Raw genomic sequence first — 27,484 nt, 5'->3', positions numbered from 1 at the left:
CCAAACTGGAGTTGGTGCTCCCTTGTAATCTGGGAGGAGCTCGGTATAGAGCCGCTGCTCCTCCATGTCGAGCAGAGCTAAGCGTGGCCCCAGCATCTTTTAGCCGCCTCCCTGACAGAACCAACTGACTGAGGGTTCATTTGACTTTCAAAGAGGGCCAAATAGACGCCCTCTGAATAACAATAGATGGAGATGCCACAAAAACTGCAAACCGGGTATGTCTTGTCGGAAGGAGAGACCTCTACGAAGCAGATGTATATGAATGGATGATTTTTTCCTTACACTGGTTTTTGTCAATATAAGTAATCATTTTAGGTTGATGATAGATGAAGTTCCTATGACATACTGTATATCAGCTGTCATATATCTTCCTGTCCTCCGAAAACATTGAGTAATATCCTCATCTGACTTCCTTAACCATCAAGAAGGTGCGTCAATCCCTTTAACCCCTTAACTCCCACCTGAACCGAGCACATTTTCCCCAATCCAAAAGCTTCTGGAAAAAAGGTGGGAAAATAGCGACAGAACTGAGACGAAAACAATGATGAAGATGTGACAAAAAAAAGTGAGAAAACTTTGACAAAAAAGTGACGAAAAAATGACAAAAAATGACCAAAAAAAAGATTAAAAATGACAAAAAGTGACGAAAAATGACAAAAAATACAAAAAAATGGACAAAAAAATGACAAAAAATAACCCAAAAAAATGACAAAAATGACAAAAAAAATGACCAAAAAATGACAAAAAATAATTAAAAAATGTCAAAAAGTGACGAAAAAATGACAAAAATGACCAAAAAATTGACAAAAAAATGATAAAAAAATGACAAAAATGTGACAAAGAAATGACATAAAATGACAAAAAATGACAAAAAAAAACCCAAAAAATGACAAGAAAATAACAAAAAAATGACAAAAAAGGGACGAAAAAATGACAAAAATGTGACAAAGAAATGACATAAAATGACAAAAAAGTGACAAAAAAATGACAAATATGGGACAAAAAATGACAAAATAATGACAAAAAAGACCAAAAAAAAGACAAAAAAATGATAAAAAATGACAAAAAAATGACAAAAAAAAAACACAAAAAAATTGACAAAAAATGAATGATAAAAAAAAATGGAAATAGATCTGATGACGGGAGGAAAAAGATCCATTTAGATGAGTTTTGTAGATCTTAGCTTTCAAATGAGGTGTTACACTGGCCTACAGGATTTGGGTAAAGCTGAACTGGAGAAAATGCTCTCGGTTCAGGCCGGAGTTAAGAGGTTAAGAGGTTGATTTGAGCCACGTGTTCTGACAATACATCAAATCTGGCATTGTGACGACATGGCCAAGTTCTAGTCCCATCAAGTCGCAAAACAAGAGCCAAGCGCGGCCCACCTTTCTTATGTGACAGGGCGTGGGAGGGAGAGTCTCAGCTTATCAAAAGAATGGGCTTCACTTTGGATTGTGAGTCAGCTGCGAGCAGATCAATCTCTATTCGCGGTCGCATTCAGCGCCATGAAGACCGTTTTTCACCACAGCCGTCCAAGTCATATATAGGGGAAGGTGCATTGAGCATAATGGATGAATCATCTGCTGTCACGGACTTTGAGAACATTGCTGACTTGCTGCGCAGGGACTGAAAGGCTTTGCTGTCGAACTCGACCGCGGAATTCAGAACACTCCAACAGAGAACGGATCGGCAGTGGCAGTCAGTTCGACGCCGATTTGTAAAAGAGTTAGAAGTGCGTTGAATTTTATGAAGAGTTGTGCGCACAGAAAATGTCTTAAGATTTTACTCTCTCTCTCCCACTGATCGCGACGACTATTACGACCAACCAAAAAGAAGTTGCAGGTCACACGTTCTAGAAGGGCTGCTCGATTAATGAAAAAATGATAATCACGATGATTTTAGTCATATTTATTAATAAAAAACTATGCTGAATATTTTCTGTTTTCTGAACAGTCATAAAAGTACAAATGATTTCAAGTAGGCCTTGATTAAGGAGAGGTCTCTGTTTCACACCTGCCCCCTGCTGGCCAGCCCTCACACCTGCGCAAGCAAACTGAGCAGCGCGGCCTGATGACATCATCACACAGCGCTGTTTGTTTTGATGTCAGACACCTGTGAGGGGGCGTCACAAGAGGAGGTGACTGCACTGATGGAAACACGGCTGACATTCACTTCCTCGTTTACATTGCGCTGTCTTGCGTTCTTTCTTAAGCCTTAGGCTCTCACGGGTCAAACTAAAAACTTGACTTACCCCATCGTGAGCTAAACCATGTTCACGTCTCGAGAGAAAAAGAGCTACAGCGTCCGCTGTGGCGCGGATCGGCCCGCGCTTGGCGTGAACGCGAAGCAAAACAAAAGCACATGTTCACCCCACACTCCCACACAACCACTCTCCTGGACGCTGAGTCGATCTGGTTGGAGGAAAATGTGTGTGTCTCAACCCACTTAAATGCGCTAAGTCTGGAGTGACAAGATCACAAAGTGCTCCTACTGAGCGCAAAATGTCATGCTAGCGTCTCCGTTTTGATGCACAAGATCGGGCCCATTGACTGCCAAGCTTTCCGCAGAAGAGAATGAACACATTTTCGCTGTTGTATAAAGACAAATAAAGCACTTACAGACAGTGCACAAATCGTATTATCCTCGAAGCAGCAGCTATTAAGTCCATCAATGCGGCAAATATTGTTGGAATGAATGACAAATAAGTATTATTTTACGCTCTGTACGGGCTAACGTCTTTTTGTTTTGCCATTTCTACATGCACTTTTTTGCAATTGTTGACTTTTGTAGAGAAATTCGTCCAACTGAATTTGTCAGTACCTCAAGGCAACATTTCTAAAAGCTGTGGACGTTTCAATATTTTGAATCTGGGTCAACCTCTTAACTCCCGCCTGAACCGAGAGGATCTTATTCCTCACGTCATCAGATTTTTTTTCCCATCATTTTTTTGTTGGGTATTCAACTCATTTTGGCAACTTTTTGGTCATTTTTTTGGGTCATTTTTTGTCACATTTTTGTCATTTTTTTGTCAATTTTTTATCACATTTTTGTCACATTTTTGTCATTTTTTTGTCAAATGTTTTGTCAAATGTTTTGTAATTTTTTTGTCACATTTTGGTCATTTTTTGGTTATTTTTTGTCACATTTAAAAAAAAAATCATAAATTTTTTATCAATTTTTTGTCATTTTTTGTCACATTTTTGTCTTTTATTCATCAATTTTTTATCACATTTTTGTCACATTTTTTGTCAAATGTTTTTTGTCACATTTAAAAAAAGAATGTCATCAATTTTTTATCAAATTTTTGTCATTTTTTTGTTACATTTTGGTCATTTTTTCGTCAATTTTTTGTCAATTTATTGTGAGATTTTTGCCACTTTTTCATCAATTTTTTGTCACTTTTTTGTCAATGTTTTCTCACTTTTTTGTCACATTTCCATCATTGTTTTCGTTTCAGTTTTGTTGCTATTTTCACAGCTTTTTTCCAGAAGCTTTTGGACTGGGGTAAAGCCAAACTGGAGAAAAAGGTGCTCGGTTCAGGTGAGAGTTAAGGGGTTAAGAAACGTTACAGTGAATGTTTTGGGTTGATGGGAGAAGCCGAAGTTTCCACGAAGAAACCCGCCCACACACGAGAAGAACATGCAAAGTTTACCGCACATTGGAAGGTCCTTTTCCATAAAGTCAACCTCTCTTCATTTTAAGGTCAGGACCAAACATTTCTCAGCTTGTTTCCTAAACGTCCACCTAAACGGTCCACCTTCGCACTTTCAGTAATTGAAACGAAGAGTGACCTCTCGATTCCTCCTTAGGCCTCAGACTTCATTTCTAACCTCGCTGCTTTCATAATTCTCAAACGCCTGAAAGCTTTGCACAAATAGACCCACACAAGCTCCATTTCTCTGCCCTCAGTGGGAGTTCTGCATTCCACCATTTATGCGTACAGACACTGCACCTGTGGCCCTTACACCTATACCCAAACGGCGAGGGCGCATGCAAGAATACTAAACAGCCTTCAGACTTGTTTGTCGAGAAACTTCCGACGCATAAAATGTCGGAGTCGAGTGCCTTTCTCGACGCGCTCTGAAAGTCCCGTGTCGCTACGCAAAAGGTTGGCCTGATTCCTCTTCGTTTAAAATTCAGATTGTGATTACTGGCTTTGCATAGTCAGGTAGCGGCCTCATTAAAAACCCAGTGCGGCGGCGGGCCACCATGGGCTCCTGCGCTTTGTGGCGGGAGAACAATGGATTTTTTTCAACTCCTGGACAGAAGCGGTGAGCGATTGCAGCGAGAGGAGCCTATTTGTTAAGCTACTACTACTGCTGCTTCCAATTTTTTTATTTTTTTTTACAGCATGCCTTGCATTAGCAGTGTTTTAAGCTTTTTATAATGCTCTTTTATGATAATAATGTTAACTTTTATTTGAATTTGATAAAGGACCATTTCAATTGGAAAATTGCAGTTTAAACTACATGGTTTTGTTTGTCTTAAACACCTGTATTTGGACCTAAATATAAGAAAGGCATAACTGTCATAAGCATGCCATTATGATAAGATAAGATAAGATAAGATGGTACTTTATTGATCTCACAGATGGAGAAATTGCATTCGATGAGAGAGCATCCGGCAGCAGCACCCATTCAGTGCGCACCACTCTTTTTCCACTTTTTTTTTGGTGAAAGATGGTTGTGTCGTGGCCGCCATCTTCACTGTTTTGGTCACAGGAGGAGCACTGGTTGATGGGAAACCGTAGACGATGACCACGGCGGTGGAGCTCTTGCGCTTGGCCACGATGTTCTTGGCCACACAGGTGTAGTTGGCCGTGTGGGACAGACACGCCTGCTTGATGATCAGGTTGTGTCCACGGTCATGTAGAAGTTCCTGTCCTCGGCCGGGTCGATGATCTCGTTGTCCTTCAGCCACTCCACCCGCATGACCTTGGAGGATGGAGAAACTGTAGCTGCCCTCTGTCTCCTCTGATCATCTGAAAACGGTGCACCGCCTCCTGGGCTTGTCCCCGTCTCAGAGCGCGGTGTCCTGCACTGGTCAGCTCCACCTCGTCCTTCCTCTTCCTCCTGCACAGCTCCCTCCACAGTCTATCACCATCTCCTCGTTGGTCCCTTTGGTTGTTTCCTGTAGCTCCTCTTGTGACGCCTCCTCCGTGCTGCAGGTGTGGGGGCTCTTGGTGCCTCTTCAGTGTTCAGTGTCTCAGAAGAAGATGTTTGTAGATCTCAAATGGGTTTAGCTGATGCCCTTTCTTCCACAGCGGCAGCATTATCATCAGCCTCCTCAGCCTAGTGGATTTCTACTTCAATGATCACGGCACCAAAGTTTTTCAATTCAGTAAGTTATTGTTTGCACCTCACTCATTAGTCTGCTGGTTCTATATTAGCGGCATACAAGTATTGTGCATAGACATTGTTGTAGCGTTAACTAGAAATTGTAAGTATTTCTGAAACATTTGTAGTGTTTGTGATTGATATGTTTGAAATGGGTCACTTGCAAATCAAACACTGAGTCTCAAGTAAATAGCATATACAGTGCCTCTCGTAAGTATTCATACACCTTGGACTTTTGCACATTTTGTCATGTTTACAACCCTAAACATAAAGATTTTATTTTGATTTTTTTACTGAATGTTCACACACAAGTAACCGACAACTGTGAAGTCAAAGCAAAATGATACATGATTTTGTTAATTTTCAAAAAATAGAAAAGTGAAAAGTGGGGCGTGCATAAGTATTCATACAGCATTTTCTGAGTGCATTAAATTGCCTTTATAACATTCCTAATAACTCCAGAATGTTCACTCCTTGGCCTAACGGTTAAATAGAGGCCACCTGTGTGTAATCTACTCTCAGTATAATTACAGCTGTTCTTTTAGGCCCTCAGAGCTGTGGTCGGAGTGTATCGGTCACTAAACAACATCATGAAGGTCAAGGAGCTCACCAGAGAGGTCAGGGATAAAGCTGTAGAGAAGTTTAAAGCAGTGTTAAGTTATACAAAGATTTCCCAAGATTTAAACATCTCCCGGAGCAACTGTTCAATCCATCATTCAGAAATGGAAAGATTAAAGCACCACTGCAGACTTACCAAGACACGGCTGTTCACGTAAACTTACAAACTGAACAAGGAGAACACTGGTGAGAAATGCAACCAAGTGCCCCATGATAACTCTGGAGGAGCTGTGAAGTCCTGCCGCTGAGCTGGGGGAATCTGTACATGGGACAACTATAAGTCGTATCTACACAAATCTGGCCTTCATGGACGAGTGGAAGAAGAAAGCCATTATTGAAAGGAGGCCATAAGAAATCCCGTTTGAAGTTTGCTAGAAGTCATATGGAGGACACAGCTCCATGTGGAAGAAGGAGCTTTGGTCAGATGAGACAAAAATTGAACTTTTTGGCCCAAACGCAAAACGTTATGTATGGAGCAAACCTGACACTGCTCATCGTCCTGAGTGCACCATCCCCAATGTCAAATATACGGGGGGGAGCATCATGCTGTGGGGCTGCTTTTCCTCAGCGGGGACTGGGGAGACTGTAAGAAGAGTTGGGAAGATGGATGGAGCCAAATACAGAGACATTTAGGAGGAAAACCTGCTGGAGTCAGAAAGAGAACTGAGGCTGGGGCGGAGATTCACCTTCAGCAGGACAATGACCCTAAATACAAAGCTAAATCTACAATGGAATGGTTCAATAAAAACATATTAATGTGTTAGAATGGCCCAGTCAAAGTCCTGACCTAAATCCTATTGAAAATCTGTGGAAAGGTCTGAAAACTGCTGTTCACAAACGCTCTCCTTCTAATGTGACAGAGCTTGAGTTGTTTTGTAAAGATGAATGGGCTAAAATGTCAGTCTCTACATGTGCAAATCTTGTAGAGTCAGACCCCAAAAGACTTGTGCTGTTATTAGAGCAAAAGGGGGTTCCACAAAGTATTCATTCATCTGTATGAATACTTATGCACGCCCCACTTTTCGGTTTTCTATTTTTTGAAAAATAACAGAATCATGCATCATTTTGCTTTCACTTTGTCTGTTACTTGAGTGTGAACGTTCAGTAAAAAAATAAAAATAAAATCTTTATGTTTAGGGTTGTAAACATGACAAAATGTGCAAAAGTTCAAGGTGTATGAATACTTTCGAGAGGCACTGTACACAGTATCATCATACCCAAGTATGACTTGGCACAACCAATGTATTTATTTCCTACTCTAATGTTCATATCAAAAGTTTATCATCAAGCCAAACAGAGCACACACAAAATCTGTCAAAAATCTGTTGGAATTACTGATAGGCCTACTGGATTGTTTTGATTCTGATTTCAGTTCATTAGGTTCATTCAGTGCTTAAAACTAGAATAATCTTTGAGAAAATATACTATTTGACTAAATAGAATCCTTTAAATTGTTATTTGGGTTGTGATTTGTCGTTCCAAGGGTGATGGTGGGTCCCAATAGCCCTCCATACCAGCTGAGAATCACTGCTGTGGGGCATGACAGAAAGCAATCTGCACTTCTACCAATAGGTGTCGCTTTATTGCCATAATCCTGCTTAGAACAACATTAGAGATTCCCAAGATTCTGCACTATAAACATACAAACAAAACTTTTCATTAAGGATATCTGGTTACAGTTGTAGATCTCTCTCTATTGGCAAAAACATTGAGTTACAATTTCGCCATGAGCAAAGCGCTGCGTGGAAGTTTTATTAGACAGCGGCGCTTAAACCAATGCAAGTGTTTTCTTCTACCCGCTAACAAACAGGTAAAGTTAATTCTACAGCTAAAGTCTATTATACGAATACGATCCAGCTGGATGCATGGTTCCTTTAAGCGCACCAAAACAATGCTCCCGTAGCCCGCGCTTCTCTCTCCCGTCTCCACCAGAGAGTGGAGAGGAAGGAGAGAGACAGCTCTACTGCCGCCGCGCCGCCGCTGGAGCCACACAGCTGCTCCGTCTCTGCGCCAAACACCTGCGCGTTTTTATCCGACATGCTCTGAACTCACAGGTGAACTCCTTCCCCTCACGAACCCCGTGAAAACAAGACTTTCCCGCGCTCTTCGGCCACTTTATCGCGCGTCTGCGTCGCTTTGTTTATTTAGTTTTTTTTTTATTGATAGAGGCATGTCACGGAAGAAGGCAGTGAAAGGCAAGGGGGGCAGCAGGAGCCCCAAAGCGTCGCCCGGCAGCGGGAGAGCGGCCAAGGGTCTCGCCGTGGCAGCCTCCCCGTCCTCCGGGGTGGTGTACCCCAGCAGACCGTCCATCAGCAACAGCGGGGAGTTCTACGACATATCGTTTAAGGTGAGATGGAGATAAGATAGATAAGATATAGATAAGATATAGATAAGATGTAGCCTTCTTCATTTAATGTCTTTTCTTTCCTCCCCCCCCCCTGCTTTTTGTTGCTTTATTTTACTTACACAGCTGAATTAAATTAAGCATTAAAAAGTGGCGCGCGCTTGGTTCAGCGCGCGACAAGTTCAGCTAAAATGACAAATCACTGTTTTTAGCTGGTGAATTTAACTATATTATATAAATGTTGTTTTATTTAATTATGCAATGTGTAATAGGTGATAATGAGCTGTTAGTCCGAGTTAAATCACGAGGGAAAGGTACATGAACCTTTTGTAGGCTAAAGTTTGATACAAAATCTAATTAGTCTGGCTTAAGCCTAATTAGACTCACAATATTGACCATTAAATATAATTAGCTATTTTATTTGCAGGTAACCACCAAAGAAAACAATGATAATGGTTTTAAGCTAATGAATTGTGAAAAAAAAAAAACATATTTTGCAATGACAAATTCTAAAGGACAATGACTGAATGGATGATGGCGCAGAATCCCAGCCACATCTTTGTTCGTCAGCCCCATAGTGACAGTGGCTAGCTTTGAAGACGAAGCTTGTTAAAGGAATAGGTCACCGTTTTTACATACTGAGATATGCTCTTACCTCACTTTAGCCGAGTTAATATATCCCCGTCTGGTCTTTGTCCGTGCGCTCTGCCAGGCAAACGGAGCACATACGCAGCCTCTCCCACATGTCACATAGCTCCAAAAAAGCTCACGATAGAAGCTACCAAGCTCTTCCACGTGTTCCCTATTTAAATAAAGTTACGTGAAGTGTTTTCATGCAAAGTATATTTACACAGAAATGTAGCATGTCGATTTTATAAGCAAATAAAAAGGGGGACTATATTGTGAGGCGTAATGATACGAGGAGCAAAACGTCCACGCAGTAACTCCTAAAGACTTCCCCCGCTCACTTCCGTCAATAACCTTTAGGAGTTACTGCGCGGACGTTTTACTCCTCGTATCATTACGCCTCACAATATAGTCCCCCTTTTTATCTGCTTATAAAATCGACATGCTACATTTCTGTGTAAATATACTTCGCATGAAAACACTTCACGTAACTTTATTTAAATAGGGAACACGTGGAAGAGCTTGGTAGCTTCTATCGTGAGCTTTTTTGGAGCTATGTGACATGTGGGAGAGGCTGCGTATGTGCTCCGTTTGCGTGACAGAGCGCGCGGACAATGACCAGACGGGGATATATTAACTCGGCTAAAGTGAGGTAAGAGCATATCTCAGTATGTAAAAACGGTGGCCTATTCCTTTAAGAGTGAAGCAAAATATGAATTTAATCAACTATTAAAGGGCTTCGTACTTTGATTTTGAAGGGATTTTTTTTTAATTTTGAGACGATGGGCGAGGAAGCACTTCTCGGTCCTCATGGCGGGAGCTGACGTTAATGTAATACCGCCCCCTTGTGGTCAGGGGCGACTCCAAAAGACACTTGGTAGATGGGATTCTAATGGGACTTCAGACCTCCCTAGAACGGCTTAAAAGCCTGGCTCCAAAGAGTTTTATTTTTTCTAAAAATCGCTATGACCCATGTGACCACGCTGGCGTGGGTGAAATGTTTTTAACCACACTGGTTTTTGTATATCAGCCCGAAAAAGTGGAAGCATTTTCAGTGCATTGACTGGCTCCAAAGCCTGTCGATCAAGCTCCGGAGCTCTGTGGATGCTCCGCCTGCAGGGCTTCCCGCCTTTTTTAAGGAACAGGCTACAAAGGAGGAGATTGAGCAGCCATGTAAGTTTTACAGAAGACTTGGGACCATTACTATGAATGGGCCTGAATAGGTGATCATTTATCTCTAATTATTATATCTATGTTTTGAGGGATTGATAAGGCAGGGGTCTTTCTGCAACCTTTATCACCCTGGTTGGAGAGGTCTCTGATTTGTTGCATCATCATAAAACACACCTGAAGTTTATATTCAGGCCTGTTTCAGTATTCCTGCATATTTAGTAGGGCTGAACGATTAATTGCATTTGCAATTTCATCGCGATATTACACAACGCGATTTCGAAGTCGCAGAGGCACGCGATTTCGGCTGATGACCGCGGCCCATAAAAGTGAATGTAGCAGCGAGAGACGCCACCGACGTCTGCTCCGCGCTCCACCGCGTGCTTTTGTTTAGGTGTGCGGTAGATCGTGGATGTACTGTGAAAATATCAGCGTGTATAATGCAGCCACCACTAAGGACTATTGCTGTTTCCTCCGTTAGCATTGCGTTAGCTGAAGCGCTACACGCTCTGATGCACTGATCACAGAAACGTTCCTCCGGATTCACACGTCTCGGCCTCCACAGATGAAGCTGAGCCTGAGCTGCTTGTTCAGAGTCCTTTGTGGCTCACATTTGGAGGCTTATGTTTGGGAATGTTTTGGATAAAGATAAGAACTTATCTCACAACCACTGACTAGTACACAAGAGCAAATAGCAAGAAATTATTTAGGCTATTTACAAAAAAAATAATTCAATATAAGCTTATTGGAAACTATGTAGGCTAAATGACTATGTGGACTATTTGGAATTATATTCCATGTGATAATAAAGGACTAAAGAGTAAGTAATACTTTATTAAATCACTTGTAAATATTTAATTGTATTGCAACAAAAAGTTATTAGCGGAAAATCGCAATAAAATCGAAATCGCAATATTGATTGAAAAAAATCTCAATATTGATTTTTGGCAAAATCGTTCAGCCCTAATATTTAGTTCATCTCCTCTTTCCTATGCCTGCCCACACTTCTGTAAACATCATACGGAGTAAACTTAATTAAAGTTTGGCTACTCCAGAAAATCTCACCAAACTTGTTTTGATGCTAACCGTGTTCAAACTCTTACTATGTTTGCTGTTTGCTAATAATTCCAAGATTTAACTTTTACTCTGCTGCTCTATTTAGCCAAAGAGAAAGAATTCTGCCCTCTGCTGGTGTTACATATAACTACATCCACCTTTGAATAACTCTGGGTGTTAAGTCTTACTTAAAAAAATGCTACGGTGTGTAAAGTAGTAGTAAAAGAGAAAGCGCTTCAGATGGTGACACAAACGGCAAGGCAAACATGTGTATCGGAAAAGCATAAGTGTTTGCGGTGGTATTGCGTGCTCCAACCTCTATGCTAGTGTTTCCTTTTGTGAACCCCTCACCAGATGCGCTTCTCTGTCAGTGTTTTCTATGCCTTTCTTCCTCTGATAACTTCCCACATGGCATTCTGACAAAAACGCCCAAAGAACACAGTGTTGACGTTTTCCTGTGTGAATATCCGTCCTCTCACTGTGACGCATTCTGGTCTCAGGTGATGCTGGTGGGGGACTCGGGTGTGGGCAAAACGTGCCTGCTGGTTCGCTTCAAAGACGGCGCCTTCCTCGCCGGGAGCTTCATCTCCACTGTGGGCATCGACTTCAGGGTAAGAACGCCGACGTTAAACAGTCACACGCTTCAGTTCACACAGACAATGCAGAGGATTGTTGTGCTTGTAGCTGCTTTCACAACACCCAGGTAGGTTAGAAATGTCAGGTAAGTAATACTGGTAAGTATGAAAGACATCAAGAGACTGAGCAGCTTTAACAATGTACATAATAACGTTGTTCCCTCATCAAAAACACATCGGTATAGTTTAGTAATCCCATTCTCTTTGGTTGTTTCGTCGTCTACTCCTTAAGCGCTCTGATCTGTATTTCCTGCATTTTGTGGCATCGTAGAAGGAACATGAAACTGTCACTAAACATTTTTCAACCCCAAAATGTTCCAGGCCGATTCCAAATCGTGACAGCCCAGTCTTATCCTTATTTTATTCCAATTATAAAATATCCCCGGGAAAGACGCTTCAATGTCTACCACAGTCACCGTAGTTATGGCTGGTCGTGACGGGAAACGTAATCTGCCAAATCACTGCTACTATTTCAGATGCTGACCCAGAAAGTACGTATATACAGGCTTTGGTCGAGTTTTGCCAGCCAACAGTATAAAACACTAATCAATCCTCGTGCAGCACAGGTTTTGCCTCCTGCCCTGAAAATCACTACTTTCAATGTGCTTTTTGTAAGAAAGAATTATGTACCAAGAAAATGTAGCTTTGGTAGAAGTCATTATTGCAGAGTGTAATCTGCTGCCTTACTGTTCTGTGTGAGACAGTCATTAATGTGAGCTGCTTAAATTCTCTGGCGGGGGGGGGGGAGGCGCAAGTGGTAAAGACATTGCACAGCATTACTTGCAGTGCATGCAAGTAGAGTATCGCAAAACTTCTTTGAACTGGTTTATTTTTCTGATGGAGTCGACTCATATACACCGTGTCTAAGTTTAGTACTAGACATGCAGAATTATGTTACTTTTGGACCAAAGATTCAAGATAATTATCAATATTCACTGTTGCCAAAAGGTATTTTTTGTTCTGTTGCATGTTCCACTGCTCGTGCCAGTTTTGGTGGCAGTTTGCAGCTTTTCTGGTAGACAAAACTATCAGACACTGAGAATTGCTCCCAGCTGGGTGTTACTCCATGTCATTGGCTTCCCTGTTGGGGGCTGTGGCTTGTTGAATGTTGAATCCAATTGAATTTACACGTCATGAAACATTATTGTTTACATTGTAGCACCAAATCACTTTGTCCCATTAGAGAAGTCTTTTTATTTTGACCCATCCTTCAATGAGGAGCAGTGAATAAACTGCATACCTGTCTGTCTCTATTTTTCAGATTGTGTTTGCATGCTACATACTTCCCAGCTTGTCACATCTTGTAACAAGTGAAGTCTTCCTTTGTGAGATGAATAAAGTCCTATCTTATCTCATCTTAAAGATGCAGCTGTCACTTGCACTGCAAAATGTGTGATAGAGACTTTGATTCCCAACTTTACCTGGAGCAGTAGCTGGAAAATAGGATGTCAGTTTAGTCGACATGCAGAGCAACTGTCTGAGGCAGAAGGAAACAGTATTTTCACCAAAGCATCTTCAGCGATGAAGATAAAAATAGAGATCTGTGATCGCTTAGAACTGGCCGTGATCACATCCAAAAACTAACGGCACATCCAGAACAGCTCCTGCGTCAAACAGCTCTCTGTGGACTGACTCAGCTTCAGGGAAGAAACTGACTGTTTCAACCCCGAATATCATCTTCAAACGTTTGGGTGAAAACTTTATGTTGACTAAACTCTTTACTCAGCTTCAGAATAGCTTTCAATAGCACTTTGTCTGAAATCGATGAAGAGTTTCTTTTTTACTCTTTGTGAAGATTGAATAGTAATGGCAAATCAATTCTAAAACCCTAAAAAAATCTCCTCTGTAGCCTGGTGGATTGAGACTTACGGTAATTAACTTCACAAAAAACAGGTTTGTGCCTTTTATTATCAAAAGGACAACTGAGTGATTGTCATCTGACCCAGACCAGCCACATTGATTTTGTCTTGTGTGACATTCACATGAAAAGTGTTTTAAAGTTTGGGTCAACATTAACCTTTATTTGTGTGGCTCAGTTTTGCCTTTACTTGGACATTTTGAAAGCTTTTCTGTGTCATGACTCACATAATTATTAATCTCTATGAGATGTGCGACTCCTTGTGAGGGCCCATCACTCCTTTCCTTCTTCTGCCCCACTGCTTTTAATAGTGAAGTGTTTGCAAATCGAATCTCTGACCCAGGTACAGTAGCATGACTTCTATCCAGGATCTGTGCCCTGTCTGAGGCGCTCCAGCCCACCACACAGTGGTAAATGATTAAACCAGCGGCGCTCTGACTGTGGCCTGTTTCCTGACTGCAGGATCCTGCTGACCACTCTCTCTGTCTGTACGCATTAGTCTGCGCTCCACATGTGCCACTGCGTTCAGGTTCCTCTTCTTATATCACTTTGTTTACATCACAAATGGATGACTCTCAGTTGCACAATCAGGCATGTCCCATATGATGAATGATAACATAAGGCACATGTTCTGGAGGGAAGATGGTACAAATTTAAGGACATTTTTGAAAAAATAAAAATAAAAAAATGTTCAATCCGCGTAATTACATTCTTCATCATACCATTATCCACTTTGTACTTAAATTTTATCTGACTGAACCATCATCATTTTGCTGCTGTGTGCTGTTTTTTTTCTTTATTGACTTGAATGGTAGAATAGTGGGGCTGTGTTACATTTATTTGCAGTCTTCCAGATGGCTGATGTCATAAACCTCCATTCATCAAGTATTCATGTTCTCGACGCCTGTGCTTGAATTAGACTGACGTGCGAGTACATCAGGACAAAAACATGGCTAAAATGGAACACATTTTTGGAAAATCAGGACTAAAACTGAACTTTGGCACATGTTTAAAGGAGACATGGCAAAAAAGCATACGCTGTTTTGGGTTATTGTTTGCACTGTAGAAACAGGCACTTTGATCCTATCCATATCCTATATTGAACCCTTTGTGAGCAGTTTTGAGCTCACTGCAGCGCCACAGATGATTAATGATTATTTAGATATTGTGCAGCCTTATTGATGATGCACTGTCAGGAGAACAAAGACACCATAGAAGATTCAAAGCACCATAGCGATCCCCTAACAGTGATTTTATTTGGCTAATTGAATCGCCTGGCAGGGCTAACTCTCCATATGTCTTTTTTATGTTGTCTTACCTCAGTGTTGATGTCAGCGAAGCATAAGATAATAGCATGGGGGAGTAAATAGTCATCTTCTCTATTGTACTTGTACTGCCTCAGCAAATATCCACAAGTGACAAAGTGCTGTGTTGCCGTAATGGCTCACCCCCATCATTTTCATCTTTCTCATAGAGGCGAACAGATAGGATCAATAGAAGGAACAGGCCGCGCCACCGCAGAGCCTGCTGTAGCCTCCCGTGTGGCTCCAATAGAAAATGCAGATGAGCGGAGTATTCGTGAATAAGCGCGATGATGAAACACACCCATGCTAATGAGCTGCCACGGGACAACAGCAGACACAAAAACAGCCCGAAAGTCAAAGCTTGTTGTCTGACGTCTCGCACAACACATCGCGCCTGCTTCTCATTCCTCACCTCCGACTTCCTGAAGCCGTGTCCTACATAACTTCACCTTTTTCACAAAGCAAACAAAGCTCCATGTGCAATTCCCGTCCCGTCATTCAACTTGTTACTCTTTTCCTCTCCTCACTTGATTTCATCCGGTTCCCAGGAGACTGTTGTTACGGGCCGGTAACCGTGACAACCCAGCGCAGAGCATCGAGTGTGTGGAAAGTGCGTACAGTTTAGATCAGATTCCTGTTCGTTTGGTTGGCAGATGGCTCCGGGCTTTTCGGAGCGCCAAGGTTGATTGGGGTGATGCAGTTCAGAATTTGGCCTCTGCTCAGCCAGAAATGCAGAACATTGTCTAAAGGTGCAAGGGGAAATGATTGACTAAAAACGGCAGACGGGTCTGCTACACCAAGGCCACGGAATAAAGATCGGCATTGTGTTGTTACACCGCTCCAAAATGAGTTCAGGCTGTAGGGCTCTTGACAAACTTTTTAAGTTGCAATGGAGAGACAGTATATTTTTGTTTCGTAGCATTGACTTTTGTTTCGTAGCATTGACTCGCACCAAGCTCGTGTGCAGTTGGGAATATTCACAAGGCATTAGAGTAAGAAACCGCTACTGCCATCGTCTAAAGCAGTGGTTCTCCTCTGGTGTGGCCTCGGGACCCGCCATCACCCCGGGATGACGAGCAGTGACACACGTTTGAATAATATTTTCAAACCTAAAAAACAATCAAGAGCTTTTTTTGATAGATAATGATTGTTAGGAATGTTTTCAGGAAAAGGCTTGTAAACACACTGAACATGGTCCTGGGACAACTGGTCTGAAGTATTGGGGGTCGTTGTGAGGTCTTCTCACTTCTGTTCTTCGTCTTCTTCTTGGAAAATCTGTTGGGTTTACAGTGTGTGAAACACTTTATGTGAAGGGTACAGAGCCACTTAGCTGAAGATTCTAGGTTCAAGTCCAAGTATTCGAGGCCTTTTCTCTGTCTAAGTATTAGAGATCAATGTCTTGGCAAAAGTTGTCTCTTCTGGTTCAAGTTCTAGTTTCCACATTGTGCCAGGACACCCATTGGTGTTTAATAGATGTTTTGTCTATGCTGACTTTGTTCTGTATTGATGGATTGCAGGGCTCGTAATTAACTTTTTTTCTTGGTAGCGCTTTTGCTCCTAACTCTGAAATCTAGGAACACTGCCTAAAAAAAAGTAACACAAGCTAAGAAAAAAACAACACTCTAAACAGCATTATGCAGTGTGGCCATCTCTGCTCAGTTCTATTGAGCTCAAAAGTTAGGGCACACACAAAACCTAAAAAAAAAAGCTTTAATAAAACAACGTTACAAAGCATCGTTATTGTTGCGCTATAGGAACAATAGAATACAATAGAAGAGAATTAGCCTAAATAAGAATTTACGTCTCATCATTGAAAGGTCTACACAGGCCTTTAAGCCTTTTTAACATTATTTAGTCACATGGTGCACCTGTGCATTTGGTGGTGAATAACAGGTCTCCATGGTAACACTGAGAGGAGGGGGCTGACTCTTTCTCCTTTTCAGGAGCTTTGTGAAGGACAGTGATACCTGTCTCTTCCCTGTTTTTCCGTGCGCTCCCTCCGTTTTGTATCCCGTCGATAAAAACCCTGGGCAAGTGGACAAGGACATACACATGAAGCACTACAATGTCTGCTGCGCAAAATTCACGTTTGCAGAAAACAGATTGCTGATAGGGAGGCAGAAGTGCGCATGGATAAACAGCTGCTGCTCAAGTCATAAAACCAGACAAATGCCCAAAAGGGAGGACGGGTGTTTTTCGTCCAGACCCAGGGTTCAAAAACCGGTACAGTAAATGTATTCTACTTCAATAATGGTACGGTTCATCGTTCCGTCCTCGTACCACAGCCACTCAAACACGCATGTTTTTTGAGGTAGTTCAAGAAGGATTTCTTTTAAGGTGGACCGGAGCATGTGCGCTGTGCTGCACTTGCAACACAGAAGAAAATCTTGCAGTGGCAAACATGCAAACAATTATATTTTTAGTTTCGCATTGGGCATACATTTTACCAAATTGGTCGCAATTTAAAGCCCCGGATCAAGCCCTTGGATCCAATTAAAAATAAATGGGCACTGAAGATCGCTGAGGGTCTTGTTTGTGATCGGAGACGTGTATTTAGTTCCAAACCCAGCAAAATACATTGCACAGTGCCAGTGGAAGATGACACACGGCGCTTCTGCGCGCAGTATTAGTTTGTGCTCAAGAGAGGGCCTGACAGAAACGAAATTAGTGCGAGATGAATGGACGCGAGAGGGCTGTTAACAAACTCCTTGATTGTAAATTGTGTTGCCAAAGAGGCAGACTAGGTTCCTTATTTGTCACGGTTAAAAGGAATGACAACACAGCTGTATTCACTTCTGTTCTCTCCATCTGCTCTGTACAATGATTCAAACATTGGGCCTGTCGATGCTATTCTGACTTTTCAAGCTGTTCTTAAACACTGACGATCATTTAAAGGCCGTTCTTTATTCCTATTATTAAGTGAAAATGAACAGCAGTAGTAGAGGATGAACGCATCTCTGGCTGAACTGTAGATGAAATTGTCTTCGCCAGCTCATCCTATAGAAAGTGAATCAAACCTGGTTGTAGCGCGTTTGTGTGTTCACAAATCACATCTGTGGACAAGCTCTGGCAGTGAGTTACGCCACATTGTTGCACTGATGTCACCACATGCTTTATTCTTTTTACTTCAAATCTCACTCTTTGTGTCCGTGAAATGTATTTTCCTCAACTCAATCTGGATAAATGATGCTTAAGAAAAGTGTGGTTTCTTCAGTCTCAGTCTTTTTTTATTACAACAGTTACATGAGTACATAACCAAGTCTGTCTTTATACGTACGTTTAACCTTGGAGTTTTTTTTTTCACCATTGATATTCCCTTTTGTAATGAATAAAGCTACAATGTGGACGTGCAGGGACTAGGTTGTTGACTAGGAAAGGCAAAGAATCGGAGATGACTCACCTACGCATCATTGTGACAGCACCACCGCCGATTCAAAACCATGGGCAAGTGGACAAGGACATACATATGAAGCCCTACAATGTCTGCAAATTCACTGAAATCACAATGTAGCAGTGTTCAAAGCAATCCATGGGAAAGGTAAGTAACTCTGAAGTGAAATCCAAAAGATTCACCGTGCCCCTATTTGTTGCATTTTCTCCAAATTTTGCATTTAGTTTTCTGCCTCACAAATAAAATGACAGCAAAAGTTGATATTAGTTGTTAACCAAGGACAAATCAAGTTACAAACACAAAAGGCACATTCTAAGCAGTTGTTGGGGGATGATTCATCAAATTGCCACAAACACTTTTTTTCTAATCTGACGGATGCTATGAACTATTACATCCGTAGAGATCAAGGATGAGCTGCAAAGCAAAGAAACTTTGAAGCAAGTCTGAACAGAAAAGAATACATTTCAGCAACTGCACTGGCGACAATGAAGATCCAAGTCTTTTTCATACTGTATCATCTCTTTCCAAAACCCATTTGTCATTTCTCTGGTTTTCTGCCTCAAAAGTTTTCTTCTTGCTCCACAGTGACACAACTACTTCTATTGACTTCTTTTATACAAAAAAAGTCAGATGAAAGCAGGCTTACTCAGTGTCCTAATATCAGCCAGCCTGTCTCCCTCCTACACAAAACATACCAGGTAGAATTACATCTGAAATGAATGCTTCAAAACTTGAATGCGTAAAAAGAAACGTGATAAACACTGACTATTCATCAAGCTGCCAGTTCCTGCATTTTAAACTATTAACAACAGAAGACTGCAGCATCAAAATAGATGCTCCTGGAATACTAAACCCTGTTCCCCACTGTCATTTGAATATGGAGAGATATTGGACTTAGGGGAATGTTTGGAGGACTTAGTGGAGGGAAGCGACAAGTCCTAATAGGATTTCTAGCCCTTTGTTGGGATAATGCTATCATGGCTAAGCAACGGCCGAATGGTTTATTGGGGCATTACATGCTGCACACTTAGAACAAAATATTATAGCTCTACGGCCAAGCTCACTCTGAAGACCAATTCACATTTCCTGGACTCTTGTTGTTGAATCCTGACATCATTTTGGGGCAATTTTATCGGAGTTCATCGAAATTCACTTGAAAAGATACTGTTTTATGCAGTGGCAATGGCAGCATATAATGGATGAGAAGCAAAATCACACTATTTCATTCATAAAAAATACATAACAAAATTGTGGAATGATATCTTGCAATTTGTGCTTTTTGGGGAGGAAAACAAAGGTCAGACAAGATACTTTTGGTCCCCACAGGAACATTTCTCCTCTGCTTTTGACCCATCCTTCAAAAAATGGTAAAATGAGTGATCCCTGTGGTAGCCAATTTAGCATTTTTTTTAAATTTGTTTTTGAATATGGTAATCCAGAGGTGTCGACTCCCCCTCCATTGTACATGGCTCATGAAGCAGCGGAAAAGTTCTGAAAAGCGTCTCCTAGTTTAAGACAAATGCTCCCCCCCCCCTGCCCCTTGAGATTGGAATAAGACAAGCGAAGCGGGCCCAGCTTTAAGTGGACACGTCAGAATCTCCGCGGTTCACTGCACCTTTAAATCTGCACCAAGATCTGTGACAGTAAAGCAACGAAGAAAGAGTGGAAGAAGCCCGGAGGGTCCTGGGAGATGCAAAAGCTTAATCCTATGACTTCTTGGACAACCAGGAACGTTTATCTCAAGCAAAAGTTGTATGACGCTTCTGAGCTAATGTGCAAAGAACAGGGAAAAGCTGAAGGGCAGGAGTTTGGAGACTGACAAAAGAACACAAGGGTAGAGATTTGTGGACTTGATGGACAGACGGATCGGTGTGTTTAAATCTCTGAGGTCGGGCCGGGAGCAGCAGAACAAAAAACAGACGTCTTAGAAAACCAAAAGAGCGTTGAATAAAGCGGTGTGGGCAGAGTGCAAAAGGATGGAAAGGAGTAGAGTAGTCATCAACAGTGACAAATCCAGGATTAGGCCATCTTGTTGCAGGCGATTTCAGGCCGAACTACTGAGAGAAAAATAAAGCTCTGAAACCGAACTGAGCATTGGGAAAGATAAAACACAAAACCATTGGGCTTGCAGTACCAGCCATATCAATTTGTTCAGCCAATGCATTCAATCCAAGTGCGCAGTTCAGTTCGATAAGGCAGAAATGTTGAAATATGACGCCTCTGCTGCCAAAAGTTTTACGACTCTGCATTGAACATCCAGGAGTCAGCCATGTCCTTGGAGAGTCCCACTTCGCACATGAAATAAATCACTGTTCGGAAGGTCACCGCATCCAGACCGATAATCAAGTGAGTGCCGGCGACACACTCTCTCACAGCAAGTTCACGAGGGGAAAATACGGCCCAGGACAGCAGCTTTATCATCGACAGGTGATTTCTTGGAGGGCCTCTTCAAATCTTCACAGCCGCGCAGCGTTTAAAGTGTCAACACGGTGAGGAACGGGCCAGGTGCGATGTTCGTTTCCACTGTGTCTTCACTCTGAATACATACATTTGACTGTAGGACTGCCTTCACTCCACTTCTTTGTGCCTGTACCCATGCTTTGATCGCTCTTGTTTTGTCAAGGCTTAGACGGTGCAGAGATAATCCAGCAAATATTTTCTTAAATAGGTTATTAAACATTCTGCAAGAACTTCTTTCCCTTTTGATCAGTGGAATTCGAGGCACTTTTGAGACGTGTTGTCTTCTGAGTTGGAGAATTCTTCTTGAGACTGTCCTTGAGAGGAGCGCACCATGTTGGCTTTGTACTTTGTTCATCTTAGACATAACTGACTCCCAAATGAAGGGCTGATTTAACGTTTTTTTTTTGAGGGCCACTCCCCCCCACCTCCCAAAAAAAACCCTTCATGTTGTCCATCAACTTGTCAAATGGTGATCACTTTTTGGGACCACATTTTGAAAGTAATGGTGTGAAAATAGTCTACATTTCAAAAAGACTATCTCAGTTTTGTTTCTCATCAGTCGGGCATCTCGGGACACTTTCCCACGCAAGGGCATTGTGGGAGTTCATACTGCAGTGCTTTGCTTTAACCCAAGGTCTGACAAAGAAAGTTATTATTTTTTCCCCGAGAACTTCAAGAACCGCAGTCGAGTGCATTTGTCACTGTCAAATAAAGCGCCTACGACCTTTTTATGTTTTTTTTTTATGATATTTTTCATAAAAGCATTTGTTATGTTCAGCGACCTGAGCCGTTCCTCCTTTTGTGCACCTGACAAGCCAGCAGACAGACATAATTAACTCTCATTATGTCAGTACAATCACACGCGCGGATGATGTGTTTATTTATGTGGCATTGAAGTTAGCTAATTGTACTGTCTATCTCTCAGTCGTGAGGAGTAGCAGACGATGACCACACTATCTGCTAACTGTGAAGATCGTGTAGTGTTTCTTTGTTTTCTCCATTGTCTAAGTCCAAACAAAGTGTTCATAGTTATGTTCCAATAATATCTTGTCTCTTAATATGAGAAAGTGCATTATGTGGTTCAAGAACTGACTGAATATTCTAAAGACACTCTGCAATCTGACAGTGATGGACACATTGCTTAAAGCCGAGTGATGCTTATAGTGGCTCAAGAATACTGATCGTCTTTAGTCAATCGCTTTCATTGCGTGCAGTCGTCTGGTATAATCTTTTCTTGTCGCCTTCTAGATAATCATTGCATGTGCCTCGGAAGACTAGGGGTGTTTACTTCCGATGCTAATTGCTGTGCGCCGCCCTGTGCGCACAGCAGATGATTGAAGTTGTCATTCTGTCAAAGCCCGCTCTAAACAGCCACCTCCCATGAACATGTATTTTAAGAGTTTGCACTCGAGTGTTCAGCTCTTAAAAATAGATGTTTGCTTTCCTGGTATTTGGGGAAAACTGTCACTGCCACTCCATGAAAAAGTTTGTAACAAGCAAAATGTGCTAAAATATATATCGTAAAAGTTAACTTGGTAGTGCTTGTGAAATTGAAGACGGAGTGCAATATATTTGGTAAGAGGAGTCGTTGGTGATCTTGTGCTGCATTGAAGGCAACTGATACATTCCCGATCTCCGCTTGAGCTGGTAATAACAACTTGTAAACACGGAGATGATCAGAGTGGCCTGACTTCAGATACAAGCTGAAGACAACGATGGGGAAGTGTAGCCGAATGATACAACTTTAAATTAACCACTGCATCAGTGATGTTAACCTTTGTAATTGGCTACAGCCTTCACTAAAGAGTTAGTTAACACGCTTTGAATTATTGCTGGTGTGAAGAAATGGTCATGTAACATTAGCATTTTATTGGCCAAGTGTTGTAGCATTAGCCATGTTCACTTAACACATTGAGTGCCAAAAACGTAAAATTGTTTTTCGTTCCATGCGTTGAGTACCATTTAAATGGTTAAAATCGGTCCAAGGATGGGTGTTTCAAAACGTGTCAACAATGTTGTTGTTTCAGATAGATATTTAGGCATTTGCCTCTTCCCATAATGTTAGTGTCCATCCAGAGAAGAGGAGAGAGGAGTTAATCAGAAAGGAGAGTGTTTCATAAAACACACAATATCTCAGTTTCTAGAAAAATATCAGTGATTTTGATCAAAATTAGCTTCTGCTTAGCTTAGATTTCGAGGCACGTAGAATTAAACTATTTTCACCTACGTAGAGCTTAGAGTACAGCTTAGCTGTAACATACAATATGGTGTGGTGCTACAAATATCATGAAAAATGGTCTGGACTGTTGGCACTTGACAGCTAAATCCCATCAACAGCGCGGCACTCAATGTGTTAAGAGCTTATTCCCCTGAAACGCCCTGATGCCCAAAGACATCATTTCTAGAACCTACACATTAATTGCAATCTCTACAACATTGTTTTTGTTTATTGTGTCAAGTAGCTGGTTCACTGTTGCGCTTTCAAATGTATTGCATTACAATTAAGTTGTGCTAAAGCTGCACAACCAATTTTGAATTTTGATTTGCGCAATAAAAATTCTATTGGGTACAATTAGCTTTTCGCAAAGATTGCAGTCGAGTAAAACAGTAAGACAGTAAAACACCTTTGCAAATACCACAATCCTGTGTCTGTGCACTCATATTGTGCTCAAACCTCCTGAACATGTTCTGAAGTGCATGTGACTCTTGTATTAGCATTAACACTTCAGATTTTAGTTTCTTGCTTAACAAAATCTTTTTAAACAAATCAAATCACTGTTGCAATTAGGCATTTTTCCCAAACTGTGCAGCCCTATATTAAGTGCACAGTCTTCGATCCAATTATTGTCTTATGAAATCTAATTGAAGGTTATTATCATCACATAAACCAATTATTTTCCCGGTCTCATAGTTCAGCGAAATAAAAAAAGGTCACTTCCTTCAACTGTACAGGCCTATTTTCCAGATGCGTGACCGATGTGAGTGGGAGATTGCATTTCAGTCCAATTACCCTTGGTCTGCCCTGGTCGAATCTGCTTTTGTTTAGGCGTCCACTCGAGTCTGCCGGCCCTCCTCTGCCGCGCACCTCTTATATATTACATTACACCACCATATGGCATAACATCTTCAGTTCTTGGCATGATCTTTCTATGAAATCCAATTCACAGTTACCTGAACCACACTTAACACCACTATATGAACAAATGACTAACCAAACTGTAAAGAAACGGCTTTATTTAATGTCCTCCTCCTGCACAGGATCAAAACCTAATCGTGCTAAATAAAACAGGTGAAAGAATTCACTGAATAGACTGATGGATAAATGATAGTTTCCATCCAATTTGCCATGATGTGAATGAAATAAACCCACTTACTGCAAAGTGGCTGCTGAAGCATTAGCGAGCTTTGGAAATACACTATAACTCCGACTCGTTCGCAGCTTTGATGGAGCTTAGTTGCTAATCTTTTGTCTGGGATGCGATACGTTCCACCTGCAGATGGAATTGAAGTTGTTACACCTGGCAGGGATCAAAGAAGCAAAGAAGAAGAAAAAAAGAGAGATGATTTTGCCTCAAACGTGCCAACATTAAAGGAATAGGCCACCGTTTTTACATACTAAAATATGTTCTTACCTCACTTTAGACGTGTTAATATATCCCCGTCTGGTCTTTGTCCGTGCGCTCTGTCACGCAAACGGAGCACATACGCAGCCTCTCCCACATGTCATATAGCTCCAAAAAAGCTCACGATAGAAGCTACCAAGCTCTTCCGCGTGTTCCCTATTTAAATAAAGTTACGTCCGTCCTTTAGGAGTTACTGCGCGGACGTTTTACTCCTCGTATCATTACGCCTCACAATATAGTCCCCCTTTTTATTTGCTTATAAAATCGACATGTTACATTTCTGTGTAAATATACTTCGCATGAAAACACTTCACGTAACTTTATTTAAATAGGGAACACGCGGAAGAGCTTGGTAGCTTCTATCGAGAGCTTTTTTGGAGCTATGTGACATGTGGGAGAGGCTGCGTATGTGCTCCGTTTGCGTGACAGAGCGCACGGACAAAGACCAGACGGGGATATATTAACACGTCTAAAGTGAGGTAAGAACATATTTTAGTATGTAAAAACGGTGGCCTATTCCTTTAAAGGAACAGGCCACCGTGTGTCCACACTGAGATATGTTCTTACCTGAGCTTCGACGAGTTGATACGTACCTGTCTGGTCTTTGTACGTGCCCGAGTTAGCTTCTAACTTCACCCACGGTTAACCCTGCTCCACTTTGCCATCTGACAACGCTGTCAGGCATTTAAATAACTGACGGAAAGACATTTGGACGTGCTGGATGTATTGTGAGAGCTTGAAACGAGTTGGAGATGTCGCTAACAGCTGACGTAGCAACTCTCAGCGCTTGAAAACGTGGATGAACTGGTGCAGCTGTATTTAGCACTGCTTTTGCCACTGTCTGATTGTGAAATCCGAAGTTATCGAGTGGTTCTATCTCATTTGTGCGGCGAAGTAACAGTAATGCAATATGGATGAAATGCATTAGAAATGAGGCAAAGCGAGAGCTGGCGAATGACCCCGAAGCTTTCACCCTCAAACACCCATCTCCGTTTCTCCAAGTGCCATTCACGCAGCGTAAGGAAAATGGACTTTAGCGCAGGTAATGAAGCGTTCAAAGCAAAACGGCAGAGTAATACTTTATCGCTCGTCATTAGTTTCATTCCGACTCTTCGTAGGACTTTGAAGAAGAGAATGAGCTGTGAGCGTTAAGTCTGGGCTTATGGGGGTTGTTTTCAAATTTAAACTGATGCGCGTGTGTCTGCCATATTCAGCAGCTTTCATTTATTTTTGGGCTGCCATCGGGACCCCTCCGCCTGACACTGTAAACCTGTCCGCTGCGGTTATTGGAGGGTCGCGGTGAAATAAGGCTTCTGCTGAAAAAGCCTCTTTTATCTGTCGCCGAAAAGCCTCTTTATCTTCTTTTTAGTGCAAGATAATAAATGAGGATTTGTTCGGCTACAGCAAGATCCTTTTCTCATCTTGAAACTCCAATAAAGTGTCGCTCAAGGTCTTTGTTTAAATATTTCAAGCTCATTTAACTCTTCCCTATGAAAATTAACAGCGCGGGGTGTGAACAGGGTTAGGGTGCGAAATAAAACAAAATCCCTGTGCTATGAGTCACATGCTTCCTGTCTAATTCTAAATATTAAATAAAGGTATTAAAGAGTCATGTGAATACTTTTGCGGATTATTGCAGTTTTCAGATAGTTGAAAGTTTCCATATCCAGCATTTAACCCCTTATCTCCCACCTGAACCGAGCACATTTTCTCCAGTTTGGCTTTACCACAGTCCAAAAGCTTCTGGAAAAAAGCTGTGAAAATGCAACAAAACTGAGACGAAAACAATGATAGAAATGTGACAAATAAGTGAGAAAACATTGACAAAAAAGTGACGAAAAATGTATGAAAAAGTGGCAAAAATGTCACAAAAATGTCACAAGAAATTGACAAAAATTGACAAAAAAATGACAACAATTTGACAAAAAAATTACAAAAATATGACAAAAATGTGACAAAAATTTGACAAAAAAATGACAAAAATGCGACAAAAAAATAACAAAAATGTGATAAAAATTTGACAAAAAAAATTACAAAAAAATGTCAAAAATGTGATAAAAATTTGACAAAAAAATTACAAAAAATTTCAAAAATGGGATAAAAATAATTGACGAAAAAATGACAAAAATGTGACAAAAAATTACAATAAAATGACAAAAAGTTACAAAAATGAGTTGAACACCCAACAAAAAAATGATGGAAAAAAAATCTGATGACGTGAGGAAAAAGGTCCTCTCGGTTCAGGTGGGAGTTAAGAGGTTAAGGTGCCTTGAGCGGGGCATCTGGGCAAAATAGGAATAATTCATCAGTAATTTGGGGTTACTGGTGAATTTTGTATGGTTACTATTTTCAGCTGGTCTTTTTGTTGTTATTTATGCTTTTAAGATGAATATTTCTTTTCTAATCAAATTTCCCCTCGTGGATTTGTACTCTGAACAGCTTTTACTTTACCAACTTCCCGGTGAATGCGTCCATATCTTCTGGGGTTCCCCTTCGAATCGAGGCCTCTCGGTAAATGCTCAGTTCGCCCACCCCATAGTTACGGCCCTGCCCGTGAGCGCTGTGAAACCCAAAGCCTTGTGCATCGTGTCGCACAAGTTGGAAAAAGGAAAAAGCAGTGGTGATACATTAAGAAAAAGCCGCATTGAAGCGATATGAAGTTCTGCAACGTGGTTTGTGGCAGCAATGGCTAAAGCTTTGTTCCCCAAGGTCTGGTGCTTTGTGAAGTTATGTAGGGCTTTTATGATGGACGGTGTCGGATAGAGAACCAGTGGAGCTGTTAGGAGGAGTTTGGAGTCTCTGAGGTCGGTGTGGACGAGCACTCAGGTGGGTAGCGGAAGTTTGAGTGCATTGTTTTTGGAAACAGAGGGGAGTCTGTTACAACAATCCAGCCTGAAAGTGATGACTGCAACGTTTTTGATATTATGGCAAGACTCAGCAGGTGAAAGAAAATCATGCAGTGGACAATTTTGAGACTTTCGGGCTTGTTTTCTCCCTTAAATTTGTTTACATTTTTATGTCCGTAATCTTTTTTCTTCTTTTGCTGCCACAGGCCTTTATTC

At 41.4% G+C, this 27,484-nt stretch overlaps 1 protein-coding gene across 1 annotated transcript in view; it reads left to right on the top strand.

The window, feature by feature from the left end:
- The first annotated feature begins 8,093 nt into the window (after positions 1-8,093).
- The window catches only part of rab26 (RAB26, member RAS oncogene family), a 78,372-nt gene continuing 58,981 nt past the window's right edge, over positions 8,094-27,484 (top strand). The window contains exons 1-2 of the mRNA XM_079578010.1: positions 8,094-8,301; positions 11,652-11,762. Coding sequence (XP_079434136.1) covers positions 8,125-8,301; positions 11,652-11,762 — 288 coding nt within the window. The 5' untranslated portion in view covers positions 8,094-8,124. The remainder of the gene's footprint in view (positions 8,302-11,651; positions 11,763-27,484) is intronic.

The sequence above is a fragment of the Gobius niger genome (genome assembly GCF_951799975.1).
Source record: "Gobius niger genome assembly, chromosome: 19".
Lineage (NCBI taxonomy): Eukaryota > Metazoa > Chordata > Actinopteri > Gobiiformes > Gobiidae > Gobius > Gobius niger.
This window is presented reverse-complemented; position numbering and strand designations above follow the sequence as displayed.